This window comes from Sturnira hondurensis, unplaced genomic scaffold (assembly GCF_014824575.4).
Source record: "Sturnira hondurensis isolate 20B ecotype Veracruz unplaced genomic scaffold, ASM1482457v3 Scaffold0004271, whole genome shotgun sequence".
Classification (NCBI taxonomy): Eukaryota; Metazoa; Chordata; class Mammalia; order Chiroptera; family Phyllostomidae; genus Sturnira; species Sturnira hondurensis.
Window position 1 is genome coordinate 2,763,064 of NW_028076902.1, and position 25,043 is coordinate 2,788,106.

Genomic DNA, 25,043 nt, shown 5'->3' on the forward strand with positions numbered 1-25,043 from the left:
CAGTGCCGTGAGAGTATGATCGAAAGCCAGATTACATTTTCTGATATTTCTCTGTGGCCTCTAGGAGCAAGGTCACAGACATCTTTCTGTTAACTGGGGTGCAATGGGAGTGCCCTTTTGTTTGAAGAAGCCTCTTCTCATTGTTTGGATTTTAGCTCAGATGTCAACCTTCTCAGAGTGTCCTCCCTTCCATTACCCTGTGTAATATGTCCCCAACCTCTGTCCTCTCATCTCTCACTAACATATTACATGACTTTATTTCCTTTTGCCTTTCCATATGTCACTATATGGCATTATTTCCCATTATAATGCAAGCTCTGTGTCTCAGGACTTAGGATCGAGCCTGGCACAGAGACTCTGAATGAATGAGATTTGGTGAAGCCCTTTGCTTTCATCCAGACACAAAACTTTCATCTTTATAATAGATACTAAATAGTTCATTTTGGGACATTTGATGTTTAATTAAGCTCACCCATGAAATGCCCCCGAGTTACCACTTATTTGATCATTTCATCATAGTTGAATACCTCTAATACCCAGGTTCTGTGCTCAGGTGAGAAGCACAGCAGTTCCCTCAGGGGTCCAGGGGGCCAGTGAAGAGGGATCAGCATATCTGCTTCTATCACAGATGCTGAAGCAGACATTTCTGTGTGATGCTGGAAACAGGGAGAGACTCAATAGCACCTGGGGGCAAAGAGGCTTCTCTGAGGGGTTTTCCCTCTACAGTGGGAACAAAGGCCTGGAGGCAAGTGGGAGCCTGGCTTGCTGGAGGAACTGTCAGCTGCTCACCTGGTTGAAGCTTATGATACCTGTGGGTGTGGTTAGGAGGGGCCCTGAGGGGGTCAAAAAGACAGGGAGCAGAGGCTTGGCCAAACTGATTGTAATGCCCTAGAGGTGGCTGAAGAGAGCAAGGGCTTTCAAGTAGTGCAGTACCAGGCTCAGATTTACATTTTAAATATGTCTCTTTGGCAGCAGTTCGGGTTTAGAATGAGGGAAAGTGGGTAAGGGAGAGAGGTAGAACTAGGAAGCTTTGGCAGGTTTCCAGGAGAAAAAACATCCTAGCCCAAGCTAATGGTGTTATGGTAGAAATAATAAAAGTACTAGCAGTGGCAGAGACTTACTTTTATCTGGACCTTTCTAGGTAGGAACACTATGATAAGGGCTTTCTGCTTAGGATTCCAGTTAATTCTCAGAGAGTGGCCATGGAGGGAAAGAGGAGCAGACAAATTTCAGCTATTTCAGAGGGGGCATTTGGAAGATTTGTTGCCTGACTGATTCTTAAATTGCTAAATTTGGTTGGATCCTGGTTCTCTTCATTGGGGCATGGAGTGGAGGAGAAATATATCTGGGGTGGGGTGGGAGGGGTGGGAAAAGGGACATTTGGGAAGGTTCAGTTTCAGGTTTCTGGGGGACATGTAGGTAAATGTAGAGCTGAAAAGTGAAGTCTAAACTGGAGTGAACAACATGGGAGTGATCAGTGTTTATTTGGATGTGTATAGAAAGAATGGAAAAGAAGTGGGCAAGAAACCCAAGGATGGGAGCTTTGAGTGAAATAGAATTCAGAGGGAATAAGAAAAAGGGGAGCTTAGAATTGGAAGGAAATAGAAAAAAGAACCAAGCAGGTTGGGATGGCAATGGGAGACATTTATATCATAGAAACAAAGAAAATAGAGAGTTTTAAGACTCGGGAGGGAGCAATTGCATCAACAGGTGTAGGAAGAAGGTCAGGTAAGCTGAGGTCTACAAAATGACTATTCCACATGGCAACCAGGTGTTCTTGGTAATCCTGAGAAATTTCAAGGATAGGCTGTAGCAGATCTCAGGGTATGACAGGTGAGAAATAAAGGGAAAACGAACATGACAGGATGCCAGGTGTAGGCAGCTCTCCCCAAATACCTGCTTAGGGAAGTGAGAAGAAAGAAAGCTCAGGTATATCTGGTGGGGGAATATATTGTTGAAAAAGAATTTGTATACTCTAAAACATAGGTGGCACTTGAGCCTGCGGAAATTCTAATGGGAAGGAGCTCATACAGGAGAGGGAAAAATACAAGTGACAGAAGGAATCACTGATGAAGCAATGAGGAAATATAATTCAGACACCATCATAAAGAAGATACATTGCCACAGAACAAGTTTTAAGGATTCTAGTTTTCAAAGTTTTATAGTATAGAAGGTATAAAATTAATGTAAAACTTTAGTTCATCAAAGTGAAAAATGATCTCTACATAATTTAGTTAATTAAAACAGTAAATTCCTAAATCTGGTAACAACTTCTTTATGTTTTTATGCATTGCCAAATTTTAGTGGCCTCATTGAGAATTTGTGGATAGAGAATTTATATGAGAGATTCAACAATGAGAATCAGTGTGGCCAGTGCAGGGCCACAAATGCTGGCAGCACCTTCCTGGATGCCCATGGCAGACATCAGTTGTCACTCACCCTTCCACTACATTGAGAGCAGTTTTAGCATCCTTCTCTAGACAGTACTCCACTCAGTCATTCCCAAAGCTAGAATTTGAAATGCATGTGCCATCTATGATTAAGAAGTTAACTGTCCATCTACTTGGGATCAAAGTCTAGCCCAGAAGTGGGATGCGATGCGTGTCTCTTACAATCAGCTATGCAAATTTAGAAACTATTTTGTTTTAGACAAGACCCCCACTCAGTCCACCTATCTGAGCTTTGGCATCTTGCCAAACTCTGGAGGCCTGGATTACAAATGTTTTCCACATTCAAAGCTAGCACATTTTATTTGTTTTAATCTGGTGTCCACTCCTGGCCAAGCTCTGGACTTCTTTTTGTAGTCAGGAGCTTTTGCAGTAGCCTCTGGATCCTTCCTTTCTTGACATCTGACCCTTATTTGGACTTCACTGTCACCTCTGCCAATGACAGGTAATGCCATTCTGCTGTGTGATTTAGATAAGACAGCTGATGGCTTTGATGGCTTCCTGTAGGCCTATGTCTTGTTCTCTTGTCTGGTTAGGACTTCTTCCACCCTAGGGGAGTTTATACACAATGCTTGTCCTGCTGCCTCTTCCTGAAGAGCTGCTTCCCCATGCTTCACCTAGCCAATTTTTGTTTGTCTTTCTATTTCGGTGAGTCCATCAGGAAAGTCCTCCAGGATCTCTGGGCCTGGCCTGTGATTCCCTTCTCTGTGTTCTGTAGTTGCTCTCCTCCCCCTTTTCAGGACGTGCATCCCACAACTTGGTGATGGTTTGCTTCCTGCTGGTCTCTCCAGCTAGATGGGAAGGCAGGGATCTTCATGTCTCCATTTGTACCCAGTGTTGAAAATATGGGGGTGGCTAATAGCAAGTTGTTGAATGAATGCACAGAGGAATGAATGTTGCAGTTAGTTTCTTTTACCTTTTTAATGCATTTTTCTTTTTCCTTTCCAAACCTTTTTGCCTGTAACTCTATAACAAGAGAACATTGCTTGTTTGGTTTATTTTATCATGCTTATATTTTTTTTAGCACAAAATTATCTTTTGGATTGTTTCTATTGCTATGCCTTCAAATGAATTATTTCTTCCTCTTTTTAAGAAAAAGTCAAAAAAACCTTTTGTATTTATGTTGTACAATGTATGATAATCAAAACAAAAGAAGGATAAATGATTTTAGAAATACAGCAACAATTCACTAGGTCAGTGACAGAATTTTTGAATTTCTAATACTATGCAAAGAGTTCTTAGTTCAGCAAACTTCCTCTTTATAGTGCAAATTGCTTTTGTAAATAAGAGCACAAGAGTGTCTAAAATATTTAAAGCAAATTCTGCACTCCTTAGCACTTCAGGAATACTGATGAATATTAGATATATGCTAATTATTTATCATTTTTATACATTTACTAAAATAAATACTACTCCTAAGAACTCTGATGGTGAATCATCTAAAAAATATACTCCAAAATCCCCATCAAGACACCTAAGCTCCTTCCTTTCTTGTCTCCTGTTGACCTTGGCAGCTTTGTCTTCAGCTACTGGGCACTCTGAGCTTGATGCCCGTGGGACCCTGAGCACAGCAGGTGCTTCCTACGCCTTGTTTTGGCCACATTCCCACTGCCTGGAAGCCAGCTTTCTTTAACTATGGTCTGTGATTTCTCTAACCCGGCTTTGCTTTCTCTGCATCTCCTGGTTGGACTGAGTGCCCCTCATCTTTTTTTTTTCTTTTTAAAAAAATTTTTTTAAAAAAATTTATTTAACTCTTGTTCAAGTACAGTTTTCTTTCCTGTATTCCCAGTCCTGCCTGCCCCCCCAGTGCTCCCCACCTCCCTCCCATCTCTGCCCCCACACCTTAGTTATTGTCCATGTGTCCTTTATACTTGTTCATGTGAGTCCCTCCCCTTTTCCCCTGTAATTCTCTCCCCTCTCCCCTCTGTTCCCCGTCAGCACGCTCTGCATTTCAGTGTCTTTGGTTACATTTTGCTTGCTTGTTTGTTTTGTTGTTTAGATTCCTGTTAATGGTGATATCATATGGTATTTGTCTTTCACCGCCTGGCTTATTTCACTCAGCATAATGCTTTCCAATTCCATCCATGATGTTGCAAAGGGTAGGAGCTCCTTCTTTCTTTCTGCTGCATAGAATTCCATTGTGTAAATGTACCATAGTTTTTTGATCCAGTCATTGACTGATGGGCATCTAGGTTGCTTCCAACTCTTGGCTATGGTGAATTGTGCTGCTATGAACATCGGGGTGCATAGGTTCTTTTGGATTGGTGTTTCAGGGTTCTTAGGATATACTCCTAGCAGTGGAATTGCTGGGTCAAAAGGCACATCCATTTTTAGTTTTCTTAGAAAATTCCATACTGCTTTCCATAGTGGTTGTACCAGTCTGCAATCCCACCAACAGTGAACTAGAGTCCCCTTTTCCCCACAGCCTCTCCAGCACTTGTTGTTTGTTTCTTTGTTTATGATAGCCATTCTGACTGGTGTTAAGTGGTATCTCAATGTGGTTTTAATTTGCATCTCTCTGATAGCTAGTGATATCGAGCATCTTTTCATGTGTCTCTGGATCCTCTGTATGTCCTCCTTGGAGAAGTGTCTGTTCAAGTCCTTTGCCCACTTTTTTAATTGGGTTGCTCATCTTCTTTGAGTGGAATCGTGTGAGTTCTTTGTATATTTTGGAGATTAAACTTTTGTCTGAGGTGTCATTGGCAAATATGTTTTCCCAAACTGTTGCTTCTCTTTTTATCTTGATACTGTTTTCCTTAGCCATGCAGAAGCTTTTAAGTTTGATGAGATCCCATTTGTTTATTCTTTCCTTTATGTCCCTTGCTCTAGGGGACATATTAGTAAAAATCTTGCTGCGTGGAATATCTGAGATTTTCCTGGCAATGCTCTCCTCTAGGGCTTTAATGGTTTCACGGCTTATATTTAAGTCTTTTATCAACTTTGAATTTATTTTGGTGTATGGTGTAAGTTGGTGCTCAAGTTTCATTTTTTTGCATGTGGCTGTCCAGTTCTCCCAACACCATTGTTGAAGAGGCTATCTTTACTCCATGCTATGTTATTGTCCCCTTTGTTGAATATTAATTGACTGTAGAGATTTGGGTTTATTTCTGGGCTCTCTGTTCTATTCCATTGGTCTATGTGCCTGTTTTTATGTCAGTACTAAGCTGTCTTAATTACAGTGGTCTTGTAATACAGTTTGATATCAGGTATTGTGATCCCTCCTACTTTGTTCTTTTTTCTCAAAATTGCAGCTGCTATTCATGGTCTTTTGTGGTTCCATATAAATTTTTGAAGTGTTTGTTCTATGTCTGTGAAATATGCCATTGACACTTTAATAGGCATTGCATTAAATCTGTAAATTTCTTTGGGTAGTATGGACATTTTGATGATGTTAATTCTTCCAATCCATGAACACGGTATATGTTTCCATTTGCTTGTGTCTTCCTTGATTTCTTTGTTCAGTGTTGTGTAGTTTTCCACATACAGGTCTTTAACCTCCTTGGTTAGATTTATTCCCAGATATTTTATTTTTGTTTTTGCTATATCGAATGGGATTTTTTCTTGATTTCTGCTTCTGCTGTTTCATTGTTAGTATACAAAAATGCCTTTGATTTCTGGATATTGACTTTGTAACCCACTGTTTTGCCAAATTCATTTATTAGTTTGAGCAGTTTTTTGGTAGAGTCTATAGGATTTTCCATGTACACTATCATGTCTTCTGTAAACAATGACAGTTTTGTTTCCTCCTTTCCGATTTGGATGCCTTTTATTTCCTTTTCTTGTCTGATTGCTGTGGCTAGAACTTCTAATACTATATTGAATAGAAGTGGTGAAAGAAAGTGCCTCTTCTTTTTATCAAATTTCCCTCTGCATAATGATCCTATCACTTGGCCAGGATCCAAAATTGAGTCCTGCTCAATAAGATGATCCCCAGCACTAAACATATTCCCAGGTATAGAGTAGGCCATCAATAGTAATTAAAAGAGAATTGAACTCAACAGCTCCATTTAAGACATTCTACACAATAAAAGTTAGCAAAACCACCTTGTCACTATTTTATAATTGAAATAGGCCTTTAACTTAATTGGCCTAAATTAGTAAGATTGCACTATCCTGTTAATATTGTATTATCTTCCTCAAGGGATAATTCAGTGGAACAATGTATATAAGAATAGTGTATGAAGCACTAAAACAGACGTGAATTGTCATTAATATTTATATTATTGAACTAAAATTACATTAGTTATACAATATTTTCTAACAGGATCATTTTAAATTATTTTTGTTCTTTCATTATTCCATATGCTGTAAAAGTAGATATGATTTAAAATCAAGTCATTTTGATACAACATGTGAATGGGGATTCTGCTCAAAGCAAACACAAATGAAACTACAATGAAAAATTGTGGGCATGATGTGTCTTTCACTCATGAGAGTTTATACTTCTGCTCTGACTCCCATATGCTGTAAACACTAGTGCATCCTCTGGAACACAGCTGGTAGGTACTAAATGGACTGGGGCAAAGAAATTGTCCTACAATTACAGTAAATTACCTTCTTGGAATTTGTAGGTATCAGTAATATCCTTCATGTCATCTCCTCCAACTTGTTTTGTCACAATTAGTTTTCCAACGTGGGTGGTATCAACAGCTTCCACTACATGAGTGCCATCTTTCTTTGCTGTGATGTAAACAAGATCACTGTTGACCTAAAAATGGAAAAAAAAAAGAGCATTAGCCATCGTCAAATGTCTTTGTTACCAAAATCTCTGACTCTTACTGGTGAAGTCATCTAAAATCCCTAGAACTGACACGTTTCTTCAACAACACTGGATTCATGGGGCTAAACTATTTTAAAACTGTTCTGAAAGAGAATCTAGGCTAGAATATTGATCAGGTATTTTAAATTAAGAATATTTAGGACTAAGACTATCAGTTGTCTAAATATCAGTGACTTCTTCCCCTCCCCTCCTTTTTCTTGCTGGTAAATTCCACCTCCTAAGAGAGAGCCAAAAATTCCAGGAATATTACTATCTTTTCCAGGCTTCTTTTAAGGTAGCAGTGGCTGTGTGACATTCTTTTAGGAAAAAGAGAAAGTCTGTTGGGTGGCTTCTCGGAAAGATTTTTCTCTTTTATAAAAGGAGAGAAGACTTGGGAAAGTTTGCCTTTCTCTTCCTGCTTTTCACACAAATGTGAAATGATGCTTGGAGATGGTTTAGCCATCCTGAGACAGTGAAGAGCAACAGGGCCAATAGTACAAAAAGAGTAGAGTAGAGACCTAAGAAGCATTGGAGGGCTTCACAATGCTGTTAAATGGCTAAGCCAACCTCAGGACTACCTACTTCAGATGTCTTGGGTACATTACACACCAATGAGTCACTGCTGACTCCTGGTGACTCCATGAATGAGTGATGTCCCCAGTGTCTTGCTTAGCCCTGCTCAGCTCCTGTAGACTCCTGCCTATGACTTATTTTATGTAGCCCATCTCATACTTGGTCTCCCCTTTTCCCACTTCCTTCTGTTTTTCCCAGTATAACTGTTGTTTTCAAAGAACCCCCATCTTCTCACAATGTTCCTGATGTAGGACAGCTTCAGTTTTGTCATTTTTGCTGCCAGAGATGTTTCAGGCTTAACCCTCTAAAGCCCACTTGTTCATTTTTCTACTTGTCCAGCATATCAACAGAGCTCACCTCCAACACTGTATTTCAAATAAATAATTGTTTTCTATTAGCTTTATTTGCTGTCAAACCCCTAGCCTTGGTCTCTAATGGCACACCTTTGTTCTTGGTGATCTTTCCTAATTCTTTTATTGCTCCTCTTTAAAACTCAATCTTCTTATGGGCTGCAGTCTCCATCGATATTGATGACTGAGCCGATAAGCAAAATCTTTAACAATTTCAATGTCTTCATTGTTTATGTTAAAGCTGCCTATTTCATGGTTTTTGTCTTCTTGATGTTCACATATAGTCCTGCTTTGGTGCTTTCCCCTTTCACTTTCATCAGAAGTCATTTCAAATCATTGCTACTTTCTGCCAGCAAGATAGTGCCATCTGCGTATATCAAGTTATTATTTCTGCCACCAATATTCATTGCTCCTCCTTATGAGTTTAGCCTAGTGTTTCATATGATATGTTCCGTGTGTAGATTAAACAATAGGGAGATAAACTGCACATTTGTCTGACATCTTTGCCTGTAGGAAACCATTCTGTTTCCATTTACAGTGACTTCCTGTCTGTGACACAGGCCAGGCATCAGGACACTCCAGTGCTGAGGTACATCCCTTTCTTTCAGAGCAACCCAGAGCTTTCCATGATCTCCACAGTCAAGGCTTTACCAAAGTTTGTAAAACATGCACTAACCTTTCAACCTTGAGGGTTTCTTATACGAGAAAAGTTAAACTTAAACTCCTATCATTTAAGTCATTTTAATTGTTACTTGCAGCCAAAAGCATTTTCATTGAAAAATAATATTAGACTATCCAGACAAAATTCAGGCAACTTTCTGGTGATTCAGCAACCAAACCATGCTATCTGTGGGGCTTGGAAATAACATCTTGGTGCCATGCTGGTTGACTCCCTTCCAAGGTTCTGCCTCATCACTTTGTATCTGAGAGACAGTATCTATATCTGTGCCTGAAGGCTGATTCCCCCAGTGTCCCTTATTACATTCTTTACAATCACTTCCTTGTGTTCCATTTATTAGTATGGAAGCAGGCAGGATATACAAATTGCACTGCTATATCAGGTGCTTCTGCTGAAAATACTATCTAATGTATTTACTAAGTATTTTCCAACCCCCTCCAAGCCTCAGTTCCCTCCTCTTTTTAAAAGGACAATAATAACTTTTTTCTCAGGATAGTTCAAAGAACTAACTGAAAGAAACACATGTAAATTACTTATCATAGTGCCTGGCAGAGAGCAAGCACTCATAAATATTATCAATAATAAAAATAACAAATTATTTATTAGTATTGCCAGATATTTTTAAGGTACTAGAGTTCTAATGACATAGAAGAACAACGTAAGTTCAGTCACTTAGAGAGTTTACACTCTAGTAAGAAATATTCTGTGCATCTGAATCACTTGGTGGAATTAAAATGAATAATTGTCTGGTCAAGGAGGTCTTAGATGCAACCCTAAATCTATTACCTTTTTAAAAGAATTGTCCAAGATAATCCTGTTGGACACCCAAGCCAGAGAACCCCTGCAATACATACAATGAGTACCTAGCAGGGGAACATCTGAGATACCATGGGGGCTTCTGGGGTTGGGAAGGATGGGTTGGGGGGCCAGGAAGTAACAGCCAAGTTCAATCTGAAAGATGCACAGAAGTTAGTGAACTAAAGGATCTCACATTAAGTGTTCTTACCAAAAAAACAAATAGACAAACAAACAAACAAACAAACAAACACATAACTCACAAAAGAACACAAGGACTTCTTTTCTGAAGTGATGGATATGTGTAGTACTTTGGTTGTGGTGATGGCATCACAGATGAATACATTAAATGTGTGCAATTTAAAATGATCAGTTATGCCCCCAGTAAAGCTAAAATCAGTTAAAGCATAAAAACAGAAAGAAAGAAGTCTACAACAGGCAGAGTGCTCAGTCCCTGTAAATGGTCTGAAGAACATATTCAAAAAGCACACTGGATTAGCTGTAAAATATTTGGATTCTGATTTTGCATGCATACTTTTTAAAAGTTACCTTGTCCTCTATGATCTTCAGTCTCTGCTTCTATAAAATGAAAATAGTTATACTGGTCTTGCAACATTTTAGGACTGAGTTAAATAGAATCTAGGTGAGCATGACTTGTAAATTTCAAAACCCAGTAAAAGCCTAATGGAGAAACTTGACAATAGAGTCTTATGTATTAAAGCTGAGGTTAAAGAGGTTTAAAAGTCTCTATTTTCTCAAAAAATGTTTGGAATTTACATAAAACTTGATTGTACTAGGGAGAAAGTTAGTAGATAACATTTGTTAAACACCCATGATGTTTCAGGTTCTCCATCCTGATCACACATTAGAGTCACCGAGGGGTTTAATAAGCAGCAGTGATAGGTCCCCACCCCAAAACAATTGCATGTCTACAGTAGAATAATCAAAAGTGCAGGGGATGCTGGAAAAATATTGGATAAATGCTGTGTAACTTTAAGCAAGTAACTGAATGTCTCTGGGTTTAATAATACCAGCTCTATCCTTGTAGAGCTGGTAGGTGGATCAATACTACTTGTGAAAACCTATGTTTAAAGCAATTTCTTTTGAATGGAAAGAAGTCTGCATGATTATCTAGTCCAGGGGTGTCAAATTCATTTTCATCGGGGAGCACATCAGCCTCGTGGTTGCCTTCAAAGGGCCAAATGTAATTTTAGGACCCTATAAATTTAACTACTCCTTAACAGTCAAGTGAGAGCTCAGTGCTGCTGCAGGGTAGAAACAAGGTGCTGGGACAGATAAAACAAGGTAGAGGGCCAGACTCAACCTGCGGGCCTTGTGTTTGCCACCTGTGATCTAGTCCTACCAGTATATCTGAAGGGACTATGGTCAGGCAGCACCTGGGCACCTCAACCTGAAATCTGGTGCTATTTTCAGCGTGCTACACCCTTGCCTCCTGGTCAGACACAGGCGATTCCTACACAGCCTCTGCTGAGGTGCAGGCCCCAGGGACTCAGTGAAGGTGGGCCAGGGTAGAAGGCTAGAGGAGCCTCTCTGCAAACTTCTGCTTGTGTTCTTAGAATGGAAACATGTGCCCACTGCTGTCAGAAGCTACCCTTTTCCCCACCAAGGGCAGAGACTTTCTTCAGAACCCAGGACAGTTTTCTTTGCTCATTTGTTCCCAGATAGATATAACTACACGGCTCTTAAGCTGTTCAGAGAAAGTGGTGGTCCTCTGAGGATACATCAAGGCAGTGGGTACCTGCCTGGTCCAACTGCCCTGTGTCTGCTCTGTGCTCACCGTTCCTGCAGCCTATAGTGGCCATGCTGCCAGGCCCCATAGGCCTCATCTCCCATCAGTGCGGGGGACATGCCATCTGGTCCCTATCTCTCTGAGATACCATTCTCAGCAGTGTACACAGGTCAGCTTTTGTTTGTCTGCTTGATTGATTGATTCATTCACCCAACAAGTATTTATTCATGACTACTATGTGCCAGAACTTGCTTTCAGCAATGAGAATACAGAAAGAGTTACAATCACCCTTAAGGCAGGATAGAAAGATTAAAAACAACAGAGGAGGGTGGGGTGAGTGAAGGCCTCTTGGGAGGTGACTTGAATGGAGACCAGGGTACAGAGGGAAGAGAACATTCCCCTAACATTCAATAGGGAAGAGTTTTCACTGCAAAAGGAACAGTATGTGTAAAGACTCTAAAACGAGAGCATGTTTGGAAGTTTTCAGAAGAGTAAGAGGGTCAGGATACCTGGTAGGAAATGAGCACGGGGTCAGAGTGAAGGGGAAGCTGGGGGCTAGATCACAGCAAATCTGATAAAGATTTATGTTCAATTTTATTTGAAGGGTGGTGGGAATCTATTAGAGGTTGGAGCAGGGTAGTGACAAGTTTTTATTTACATTTTGAAAATAAAATTCTGGTTGATTTGTGGAGAATAGATAGGAAAGGGGGTAAGAGGAGGAGGGAGATGGATTAGCAACTTCACAGGGCTCGGTGCTTTGTATGGCTTAAAGGGTAATGATCAACCATCATAGACATAGCTGATGAATGACAATTTTTAAAGGTGTTTCTGGCAAGATGCCTGAGGAAGATTAAGAAAAGAAGCCAAGAGGATTTTCAAGTTTTGTGTTATTTAATTGAATGGATGAATAATTTTAGGTCAGAAAATGGTGCCAAAATGGGCTGCATCTAGTAAGTGGTCACAATATAAACAACTTTGAATTGAGAATACAGAGTCTGTAGAGAAGCAACCACACAGGTTGGACACAGAGAACTGACGGCCCAGAGCTTGGGAGAGTGGAGCTTCTGGAGTCATAGGGTGGTTACTGTGGTCTTCAGGAACCAGTCGTTACCACTGCAAAAACCAGCTCGGTGCCAGGAGGGAAGACAGGAGTGTGTGTGTTGTGTGCATGTGTGTTTGCATGCACGTGTGTGTTCACATGTGTGTATGTATACATGCATGTGTGAGTTTGAAGTGGGATGGTGTGGAGACAACAGATTCAATTAGAAGAAGCTAAGCTAGAAGAGAAGCAGCAATTCCTGAGAGCTTAATGGACATAGCGATTCAGAAGATGACTCCAGACTTTTAGGACTGCTCTGCTCCCTTGTTACCTCTTGGAGCTTGAGGGCACCACGAGTTGGGGAAAGAAAAGGCAGATGGCCCTCCAGAACTGAGAAACTCTTCCCTGCACCGAGGGCATGAGAAGGGAGGAGGAGAGAAATAAATTTCAAGCCCTGAAAAGAATCTATAAATGCTCAGGATAAATTTCCAAAATGGAGGAGGAGAGGAAAAGGGACAGAGGTAAGATGCTCTCTATGCATAACCCCTCTTGTTTGGGGTTCTGCTTCACTAACGAAGACCAAATTCCTGACAAGAGCAAAAATGTCAATAAACATGGTACTCGCTCTGGCCCGGAAACAAGTAAGGAATGACCAAGAAAGCATGCCAAGAGACAAGAAAAGGCAGAATCCAGCTGACCCCCTGGGGTAGGTAGTGAGAGGCAAGTTTACGCAATCAGGAAGTGAGAATGGGAAAAGAGGATGCAGTTTAAAGCCTGAGTCATGAGATGCCCACTGTGGTGTCCTACTTTAGGTACCACTGAGAAAAGATTCTTCATACCCTTTTCAACAGCTCAAACATCTCTTATAAATGACTCAGCCCTGGAGCTCAGGCTGTACCAGAGCAACAGACTGTACACTGTGCCAGACAAGTATGCAATGATGACTGGAGTGAGTATAATCTGCAAACTCTGATGACATTCAAAATACCCCAATCTATATTTAATAACAGCAAAATGTTTGCTTTAACAGTTATTAGGCAATTTGCTCTTGGAGGGAGGTTCCTTCCTTTCTCCCTCTTTGCAGCAATAAAACATAAGAAAAGTATAAAAACAAGGCTTTGTGGATTTTAGAGTGATTTTCTATTAAGAGGTTCTCATAGCATCATAAACTATTAGATGGCAACTCGGAAGTTTAGATAAATCTTCAAATCCCAAGGCAAAATTGAGGAAATAAAGTTCCAAATACGATAAGCTTGTTCTCCCAAGGCTTCTGGAAACTATAATGGGAGATACTGTGGAAGAAATGCTGTTCGTTTCATGTATTTCACATTTCTGGTTTTGCTGTTTAAATATTTATGCTTTTTGTGCTTCCTGAACATTTCCCAATCTTGCTTCCTCCTTTGCCCTTGATTGCCATTTATCCAGTCCTCTCTGGCATGGAGTGATGTCACAGCCTTCTAGCTGGTCTCCCCACCTCAATGACATTCCTGTCCAGTCCATGCTCCACAAATCTCACATCTCTCCCCTGTGGTAATGCTCTTATCTGCAGGATGGAATTCCCACTTCTCAGGACCTAAGTCCCTCAAATGTATTTCCTTCAGCTGTCATCTTTTGACACCTGTAGTTGCATCATTTTTTGTGAGCTTTGAATAGATAGCTTTGAATGTCCCCAACACACCATTTGAGTGCTCAAATCATCCTCCCTGTCTGAAATCCTTTCCTTCCTTTGGCTTCTTTCTTACCCGCTTTGCCCAAATAACCACTAATCACCTAACAAGACTCATCTCAGGCACTAATTCCTGCAGTCAGCATCTGGATGATTCTTACAGGCTCTGGCAACACTCTGCTTGTTTTAGTGTGGCCATCACCAAGGTGTCATTACTGCCTGTCCCCATGTTACCCACCCACCTGAGACATGGTCTTATGGCCTTTGCCCTCCTACTTCAGTTCCTGGCTCATATTTCACAGTTAATGCATCTGTATGTATAAATGTAGATCATTTATCACCTAAGTTGCCCATTTGACAGTTTCATAGCATCTCATGTACTATTATTTAACTTTTGATGTGTTTATGTACTCTACCCCCCATCAAGAATTAAACTTCTTAAGGACATAGGCCCCTGAAGTCCCCACAGCACAGTGCCTGACGCATGATAATAATAAATATTTACTCATTCTAGTCATAGAGTGTGGTGGTTAGTAAAGCAATTGCTTATGAGGGAAAAATCATCTCAAAACATCCAGGAAAGAAAAATGTTAGCTAAGAACTGCATTTACAATGAATCACCTGGAGGTTGTGATGTCTAGTTAACTTTGTAAGCACAAAGCTTATGCCACGTATCTGGGAAATCTAGAAGAAAAAAAACTCAGTATCTTACTCTTTGAGGTGTTAAGAGGTCTGGGAGTAAAGGAGCACTTTCCCCAGCTTCCCACTTACCTCTGCAAAAACGAAGGGTGCGTCAAACTGGAAGCAAACATGACCATGCTTAATGGCTTGAACAGAGGCTGGGCCACACCGATACATCCCTGCACCACACAGAGGAAAAGAGGATGAGTTTGTGTCTTCAGGTGTGTCCCCATTGAGGACAGGGCATAGCACTGAGGTGGCTCCACGGAGGCAAGTGCTCCTCAGGTTTGTCATTGATTTAGCCCAGTGCTATCCATGCCAGGGAGGGCAGAAGACTGATTTGTGTAATCAGGATTGTTTTGGTGGAAATGTCTCCTCAGAGGGAAATTTGAACTCATGAAAAAACTCAGGAAATCGCTGCTCCTGTGTCTATTCTCCCACCTACAAATGCATACTCAAGTGTGGGTGCCACGCTATTGGATAACGTAATATTTATATGCTTTTACAGTTGGCATCTGGGATGCTGGAAATGGGGATACGTCCTCAGGGGTTGTGCTGTTGCTTGTTTTGTGTTTTGGACACTAAGAACACCTACCAAGAGGATTTGGACACTAATCACATACATTGACCAATGCCCGATATGCACTGAGAAAGTCAATAGGACCATGTTTGTTTGTTTACAAAGTTTTAAAATTGTAACCAGCTATCTCTAGTTAATAAGAGATTTACTGCTATTACTCATCTCTAAAGTCTCTTCATGATAAAGGGTAAGGCAAAAGTAGGTTTACAGTTGACAGTATGCAAAACACAGAGTTTATTCTTCTATTATTATTTATTAATTATTGCATTATTTTTCATATAAACAACTGTAAACCTACATTTTCACCACCCTGCATAACCCAGAACACCAGAAAGTGTTGAACTTTCTCCTTTAAAATCCACTAAGTTTTTATATAAATACATAATGAATGTTTATATATATGTACTTGTATACATATACACACACCAATATCTCATATCAACCTGAGGAAATAAATATAATGTCCTCAGGCCATTGCCTTTCATTGTCATATTAAAGATAAATAGAGGCTTATGATGTGATTTTATTAAAATCTGGTGGGGGAGTCATACTGCTATTCTTCGCTAAGTGTAGTTTGCAAGTTAGATGATAGATACTCAAATTTTGAAAGAAATCACATAATATAAAAAGAAATTACATTCTGGGGAAACACAAACTTTTTGAGTCCTTTATTTCTCTGCTGCCTTATTTCTTACCACCGTATACCAGGGAGGGTGGAAATACGTTTTATAGCCTAGTAAAAGTGCTTACCTAGATATTTTTCTCCTGTCTTCAAAACTGCTTATCAAAGCAGGAGTAAATGAATTATGTATGTAAAGTTTTATGGTTTTTTCCTTAAAAGTTATAAAGCAATCACTGTAAAGCCAACCATTGAAGTGAAATTAAGTTAAAGAACATGTATAAAATGACCCATGGACATGGACAACAGGGTGGGGATTGACTGTTGGAATGGGAGATGGGTGGGCAGAAGAGAGCAACGGGGGAAAATTGAGACAACTGTATTAGAACGATAGGCAAAAACAGAAAAAGAAAAAAACTGAAATAAAATTAACCCTGATTGGCAGGTAATTACCACTGCATATGTGTACCGGAAGTATCTTTTTGGAGGTTGGTCCCTACTGGCAGTGCTTCCCACACATCAAGGGCAATCATAAAAGTGAAATGAAGATTAGCAGTTAGACAGCTCCCTCAGGAAGGATGCAGGTTTACCGTCACTGTTCTCCTGGGGGGTGCTGTCCACAGCTTGCCAACCTCCAAACCCAACAGGTAGATCAGGCCTCGTCATCCAGGCTTCATTCCAGCAGTGGTAGTTCCTTGGAAAACATCACTCCAGTGAGAATCAACTTCCCATCACATCCAGTGCTCCAAAAAATTAAAAAGCATCCAAAATCCTGATAATATACCATCTATTAATTATTTGAATGGATTAAACTAACTGAGGACTCCTGGAAATATCCTGGGCTCTAGACTTGAGTTTGCTGGGAAGATCCATTCCCATTGGTACCCCAGGGGCATTCACATGGCTGGACAGTGCTCTTTTCCAGCTAACCTGTTCCAAGTCTCCTCAGAGATATTCTAATTAGCACATTAAACAGTTTTGGTATCAATAATTCTCTGCTGCCTAATGAAACAGAACACACTACCTGCTAAAGGGGTAGGAAAGAGTTAATTGAAAACAAAATACATACATCTTTGCATTTCTTTTATATTTATGTATGTTACATTTATAAAGCTTATCCCTTGCAACAGTTAAGCAATAAAATGCCTGTGTTTATGGGTTCAGACCATTGTCATGGAAACTGTAACATTAACTCCTGATTATAATTGTTGCAAATTTCCATTTGCTCTTCAGCAAGAAGGAAAGGTTGTCAGGGTGAGTGTCTCTTCACTCTTTATCAAGGTGGATAACCCACGAGCTGAGGGCCATGCAAAACTTGTCACAACTTTGCAAGTGACCCTGGAGGCAAGAGCATGGAACAAAATGTCCTCATGAGTTGTATTATTATGACCTTGGAAAGACCTGAAATGATATGACACTACAGAAACAAATGAGAGCACATGAACCCATCCACACTACAGAAAACATTCATATAGTAAAAATAATTTAGTGGGAGGTAAAGTAGTTTCAGCAGTCCTATAGCACTGATGAATTTCAAATCCAACCACTAACTATCCTTTTCCTACATGTCCTTCAGCATTATTAATTTGTGCATGTTCCCATATCTCTGAGTACAGCTCAACTTTGATTGGCTCAATTCAGAGGTGTTTATTGAACTATGCACCCATTATGTGTCAGACACCATGCTAGGTGCTAGAGATTCAATGAAGATCAAAGATGTAGGTTTTTGCCCATAAAGAGCCTCACAATCTAGGAGAAATGGCAAACTTAAACCAATTGTTCAAACATTTCATAAGTTTGCCATGAGGCTTAAACAAGATACGTATAGCACTCTGTGTCTGGCATGTGATAAGCGCTCAAAAATGGTAACTCCCAACTTTTAAAAATAATTGATGTGATGTATACTACAGTGGAAATTCATCTGGGGTGCAATGGGTCTCAGTGGGAAATTCTCGAGGCATAAGCAAAGATTTCATGGCAGAAGTGATATTTGAACTGAGTCCTGAAAAGTGAGTGGGACTTTCACAGGTCAACAAATGGAGTAAGAACAAAGTTGCCAAGACATGAAATAGATCCACAGTGTATTTGGGGAAATGTATGCTGTGGCTTTGCCTGGGTAGCTTTTTTTTGCATATTTGTGTTCATGAGAGAAGATGATAGGTGAGGGTAGGCAGTAAACCCAATGCTGACAAATACATATAACACTTAATATGTGCCAAGCATCATTCTAAAAGTTTTCTGTACACTGACTAGTGACGTATCAGAAGGACATTGTTATTTTCTCCAGTTTACAAGGGAGGAAATTGAAGCACAGAGAGGTTAAGACTCTTGCTTGAGGTCACACAGCTAGTTAATGATAGAACTCCCAGATCTGAGTTATGCTGCAGGCAAAGATGAGGTAGGTAGTGAGAACCTTTTATCCCAAATTAAATATTTGGGCTTTATCCTTGAAAAAATTAAATGTGCAATTCTGTATTTGTGAGAGATGTGTGAACAAACAACATGAGAGATTGAGCCAAATTACTCCTGCTCCTAAATACTACAAATAGTTTCAGTGGGTCAAAAATATGTTCACTACAGAGGTGGCCATCATGGTGGAGAGAAAGAGGAGCCACAGGAGGTTCAATGATGGCTTATGGAGATGTGAGGGAACCAGATGAGTTGAGGAGGACTTTTTACATTTACAAAGAATGAATGAAGGAGGAACAGAACAAGGCTTGTGATGAAGGAGGCAGTGTTGGGTGGGTGGCAGGTTTATTTTGGACATGATGAACTTGAGTGTCTGTGGCAAATCCAGGAGATGAAACCCAAGAGGCATTTCGAAATACACATTCAGGATTGGATAAAGAAGAAGTCGTTTATGGATGATGGAGGGAAATAGGGGAACAGCCAGAGGAGGAGTGAGTGAAGGGGAGAGATGCAGTGTAGATTTCTCCCCTAAGAGTGATCTAGACTGTGAAGGGAAGAAAAAAAGATTGGGCAATGGCTAGAAATTATGCTATGCAGGAAAGATTGTTTGAATTACTTTTACATTAAGAGAGATTGTCAGCTTGTAGAGGGGAAAGACAGTCTAGAAGGAGTGGAAATAAAGATGGAATGAAAGGAGGCTCCGACACCAAGGATGCAAGAGATCAAGAGCAGCACCATGGGCAGGAGTGGGGAGCAAGGTACTGTCTGTGAGGGAGAGAGGTGCGGATGTAGATCAGAATCAGGGTATGGAGGTGTTGGGGCAGGAACATGAAGTTGTCTCTGTTTTTGCTCTGAAGCTGGAAGAAAGGTCGCCGTATCAAATAATGGCTGCTAGCCTCCTTTTAGGGCAGTGGAGTTCATACCATCAGGCAGAGAGAGCCAGAAAACACAGCAATGAAATATTTGCAATCCCAAACTGGCAGTCCTGCTTTCTACACCATATGTGGTGTTTACCAACCCTGCCTTTCACCAATATACTACCACTCTAGTTAATATGCCATAGAATCTCCTTATTTACATTTAAGTATCTTGGGCAAAATTAAGCCTTGAACAAGATAAACAAGCTTTGCATTTAAGATCTCAGGTAAAAACTTTTAGTTGAGGATAATATTTCTTCTCAAATGACCAGAAGGTGGGGAAAACTTTATTTTTTCTCATCATGATATCTAACTATTTATTCATGACCTCTTCCACTTTAACCTGTGACTGAGACCTTCTCTAAGGGTAGAAGAGGTTAATAAGAGGGTCAGGGACTTGTAGGCAGTGAGATAGACAGAACTATGTATGACTTGTCTACCTCACCCACTGCCTGAGAGTTCCAGGGATTGGGTCTCAGTCAACACACAGAAAGGCAATGGCTGGGCTCCCAGCATGGCTGCGAGCAGAGAGAGCCATGGGCCTTTTTCCCATCATGTTGTTCTCAGTTCAGCAATGACCAGGGAGAGTTTATTCTGGGCCACCCACTCCAAGAGGGTTCCCTTTTGGCTAGATGTTAAGTATTTCTAGGTATACATATTTGTCTTTTATATTTCAAGTTCCCCCATGAAATAGGCTACCAGTTACATACATTTCTGAATTCCATTTACCTACTCTGCAGCCTGGGGAATCTAAATGCTTCCTGAAGGCTCATTCTTATTTTATAGCTTCTTTATCTAGATTCTTAATGGCCATCTGCTTTCATCCTGTGGTTTCAGCACACACGTGCAGAGCACAGGGATTCACTTTGGAGCTCTGTCTTGTTCACCGTCACATTCTCAGCACTAGAGCTGGTTCTTGGGAGGCACTCACAAAGTAATGGTTGACTAGAAGGTGAGGGTATCTAGCAAGGCAGGCATAATTAAACCTCTGTTTGTTTTTAAAATTCAAAGTTTTATATTTTCTCAGAGTCTTTATTTGAAGCCTGACTTCCCATAATACCACCAAAATGTGCAATGTTCCTTTAAATTAAAAATTATAAATCTTCAAAGTGATCTACTTATCTTATTGCCCTTTCTAAAGAAGCAGTGTCAAAATTAAAACAAAGCCCCCATTTCACTGAGAATTATTTAATTACGTCGAATTAAGTGGGGGACAGATAATGATGGAGATGGCAAGTGAACGCATTTTTGCTTTATGTAACTTTCTGTGTGCTTCCTGTAGTGGCAGTGAGTGATTTCTGGAGGTCCTTTCAAGGATGCTAATAACCCCACAGTTTCAGTACAAAGGACCCAGAAAATCTTCACTCAAGGCAGAGCCTCCCTAACGAAGCAGCAGCATGCACTGCTGGGGACCCGTGAAGGTACGTCACAGCACTGAATTAAAGTTTCTCCTCTGACTCAGGAAACCCCTGTCCTTAGAATTCACACACAGGAGATAATCACACAGATGTGATGGCAAGTACATGGAATCTTCATCCTTGCATTATGTGTAAGAAGGAAAAATCGGAAACAGCCCACTTGCCCAATAGGTAATTAGTTATTTGAATCTCAAAATAGAATACTATTCAGCCATAAAATGCAGGTCTATGTTTATTAGACAGAAAAGATCCCTATGGCATACTAACTTTTAAAAATCACACTACAGCACCATATATAGTGTAAATGTTCATCACGTATATAATTAAGTGTGAAAGGAAGAATTGTAAATGACCTTCACTCTTGTAGGATTTCCCCCTTGATATCTATGAAAAAGATGGTATATCACTCCTTAAATTGTGTTACTTTACATGGAAAAGAGGATTTTGCAGTTGCAATTAAGATAATTAACCTTTTGACCGACTTAAATGAGAGATTACCAAGGTGGGCCTGGCCTAATCAGGTGAGCAATTTAAATGTGGGTTTAGAGGACGGAGACAAAACAAGCCAGAAATTCAAAGGAACAGAGACATTATACTGCTGGCCTTGAAGAAGATGACCACTTATATGAGTTTTAAAGCTGCAAGGAACTGAGTTCCTCCAAGAACCCAAAAAAGCACTGAATCTCTCAGATGGGGCAACAGTGCCAGCTAACACTTTGAGACTGTAAGCAAAAGACCCAGTTAACCTGTGCCCAAATTCCTGACTCGCATAAATGGTTTGATAATAAATTTGTATTGTTTTGAGCTGTTAAATTTTTGATAATTGTTATGCAGCAATAAAAAATAAATACAAAAAATGAAACTTGAGCATCAACTTACGCCATACACCAAAATAAATTCATTGTGGATAAAAGACTTAAATATAAGCTGTGAAACCATTAAAGCCCTAGAGGAGAACATTGGCAGGAAAATCTCAGATATTCCACGCAGCAAGATTTTTACTGATATATCCCCTAGAGCAAGGGATATAAAGGAAAGAATAAACAAATGGGATCTCATCAAAATTAAAAGCTTCTGCATGGCTAAGGAAAACAGTATCAAGATAAAAAGAGAAGCAACAGTTTGGGAAAACATATTTGCCAATGACACCTCAGACAAAAGTTTAATCTCCAAAATATACAAAGAACTCACACGACTCCACTCAAAGAAGATGAGCAACCCAATTAAAAAAGTGGGCAAAGGACTTGAACAGACACTTCTCCAAGGAGGACATACAGAGGATCCAGAGACACATGAAAAGATGCTCGATATCACTAGCTATCAGAGAGATGCAAATTAAAACCACATTGAGATACCACTTAACACCAGTCAGAATGGCTATCATAAACAAAGAAACAAACAACAAGTGCTGGAGAGGCTGTGGGGAAAAGGGGACTCTAGTTCACTGTTGGTGGGATTGCAGACTGGTACAACCACTATGGAAAGCAGTATGGAATTTTCTAAGAAAACTAAAAATGGATGTGCCTTTTGACCCAGCAATTCCACTGCTAGGAGTATATCCTAAGAACCCTGAAACACCAATCCAAAAGAACCTATGCACCCCGATGTTCATAGCAGCACAATTCACGATAGCCAAGAGTTGGAAGCAGCCTAGATGCCCATCGGTAAATGACTGGATCAAAAAACTATGGTACATTTACACAATGGAATTCTATGCTGCAGAAAGGAAGAAGGAGCTCCTACCCTTTGCAACATCATGGAAGGAACTGGAAAGCATTATGCTGAGCGAAATAAGCCAGGCGGTGAAAGACAAATACCATATGATATCACCGTTAACAGGGATCTAAACAAAACAAACAAGCAAGCAAAAACTGACCAATGACACTCAAATACGGAACAGGCTGACAGGGTCCAGAGGGGAGAGGGGAGAGAATCATAGGGGAAAAGGGGAAGGACTCACATGAACAAGTATAAAGGACACATGGACAATAACAAAGGTGGGGGGCAGAAATGGGAGGGAGGTGGGGAGCATGGGGTTGGGGCTGGGCAGGATTGGGAATATAAGACAGAAAGCTGTACTTGAACAAGAATTAAATTAAAAAATTATTTAAAAAAAGAATGCTTAACAAAATGTTGACAATGTTGAGTAGTTAGAAAGCATATGACTTTCATGATTGTTTTTGCATTTGAAAATTTCAAAATAAGCATGTACTAGTTTTCTCTCCCCCCCAAAAAATGTTAAGAGGACTATTGTTTTTATTAAAAGATGGTAGAGCACATTTCAAAATTTGCCCTGGTTCTAACAGCTGGCGAATGTCACATCCAGATTGTAAGAGCCCATGGGAGTGTGGAGAAGTGGACAGAGAACATAGCTGAAACCACGACAGGCTTCAGAGCTCCCTGTGCTATATTTTTTAAGGAAAATAAAGTGGATTATTGAAGCACAGAGTCCTTTACTGCCTTTAATTTAGCTGATGCTTAAACAATACACAGGGTCATCTCATTTACAAACTGTGCAGAAAGGTTGCAGAGAAAAGGAATCCCTAAAAGGGAAGAAAGAGATATAAGCTTGTAATTTTGTTTCTGCAGCTTTATTAGGGACCAAGGGAGAGCATAAGCAAGATCCAGAGAAAGCCCTGGAGGAGCTGTCTTAGACCAACTTCACATGTAAACCAAATATTTGACTTCTTTTATTTAAAAGATGGCAGGGGATAGAAGAAAGGTGCTTGTCTGACTTGCAAATTATTTGTGTATTCATAGAAATGAGCACAGCCCCTCCACTCTGGCTCTGCTCATGACTTCTAATATAGGCAGTGATATTAGACAGCATGGAGTTCAGCCAAGATGGAGGCATGGATGGATATGCTTCACTTCCTTACACAACCAAAAAGAAGGATGACAACAAAAGACAGACCTGGCTGGCGTGGCTCACTGGATTGAATGTCTGCCTGTGAACCAAAGAGTTGCTGATTCGATTCCCAGTGTAGGGCACATGCCTGGGTTGCAGGCCAGGTCCCCAGTAGGGGGCATGCAAGAGGCAACCACACACTGATGTTTCTCTACCTCTCTTTCTCCCTCCCTCCATTCTCTCAAAAAATAAATAAACAAAAATCTTTAAGAAAGAAAACAAACAAAACTGCCAGAAAATCAAACTATATGGAAGTCGAACAACCAATAAGTTAAAGAAATATTCACTTAGACTGGTAGGAAAGTTGGAGATGGGAAGCTGAAATGGCAAGGACACATGACAGGGCAGAGGCTAGTGGGCTGGGTTATCCGTATTAGCATGAAGATAAACTGGCAGGAACAACTGGGGAACAAGACAGACTGCACAGCCCACGGTTCTAGCACAGGAAAAGAAAGCTTCAAAACCTCTGACTGTAAAAATCTGTGGGGGTTTTGTCAGTGAGAGAAACTCCCAGTCTTGTTGGAAACCACTCTGCCTGGTTTCAGGAATTGTAATTACCCCCCCATGGCTAAGGATGAGTGAGCGACTACCTCTGGAATGGGAGCCACAAGGAGACAAAGCTTGTCTCTGGTAGCAAACACTGACTCTGCTTCCTCCCCTACCCCCAGTGCATGGTTGGATAGTCAAAGATGGGTATGACCCCTTAGAGGAGAGGCAACCTAAGCCAGACATGATCACTTGGGAGGCCATAATGAAAGGACTTGGGGGCTGCAACAAAAAGGGAGTGATGGACCCTTGCCCTCTGGCTATTCTGACATAGCTTGAGTCCCCATGTCCTCTGGGAGAAGTGCTTCCTGACTCTTTAATCTTCCTGGCTCTTAAGCCTTAAAACCTTTGATGGGGTAGGCAGCTCAGCCCTGTGCTGGAAAGGGCGGGTTCCCCAGGTGATCAGGCCTAAGAAAGAATATACAAAATCCTGTGAAACCTGCTTTGTTTAGAATGCTCTCATTTAAATGATAAGGGTCCAAGCAAGAAGTTTGTTCTTCAAAGTTTTATGGCTCTTTAGCCATCTGATCTTGACTGAGAATAAGCCCTCATAGTTCTTTGAATGCTATCTATTGTTTGATCCTTACCTGTATTCTTGTGCAAATGAACCCAATAAAAGCCCCTTGAGGAAGGGGTTCTTGGCCCTTCTCCTTTGAGAGATTGGCCACCTTTCCTCCTCAAGCAGATCATGTCTTGGTAGTTTCACTTTCATCCAGGGTGGATGGGGGGACTTTGCAGGCAAAGTTGCCCCCACACAGTCTCACAGGAGAGTCTGGTGGAGGGGCCATGGGATCCTTGAAAATACACAAGCCTACCTACCTGGCATCAACATCTGAAATGGCACAGTCCACTTGGGGAAAGTGAGAGCAGTGACTGAAAGTGGGGTGAGAGCCAAGCAAGCAGCATT

General features: G+C 40.6%; 1 protein-coding gene across 1 annotated transcript in view; it reads right to left on the reverse strand.

The window, feature by feature from the left end:
• The window catches only part of F13A1 (coagulation factor XIII A chain), a 190,223-nt gene that overhangs the window by 39,449 nt on the left and 125,731 nt on the right, over positions 1–25,043 (reverse strand). Inside the window, exons 9-11 of the mRNA XM_037045364.1 lie at positions 16,529–16,632; positions 14,830–14,918; positions 7,002–7,155 (exon numbers count right to left, since the gene is read on the reverse strand). Of these exons, the coding sequence (XP_036901259.1) occupies positions 7,002–7,155; positions 14,830–14,918; positions 16,529–16,632 (347 nt within the window). The remainder of the gene's footprint in view (positions 1–7,001; positions 7,156–14,829; positions 14,919–16,528; positions 16,633–25,043) is intronic.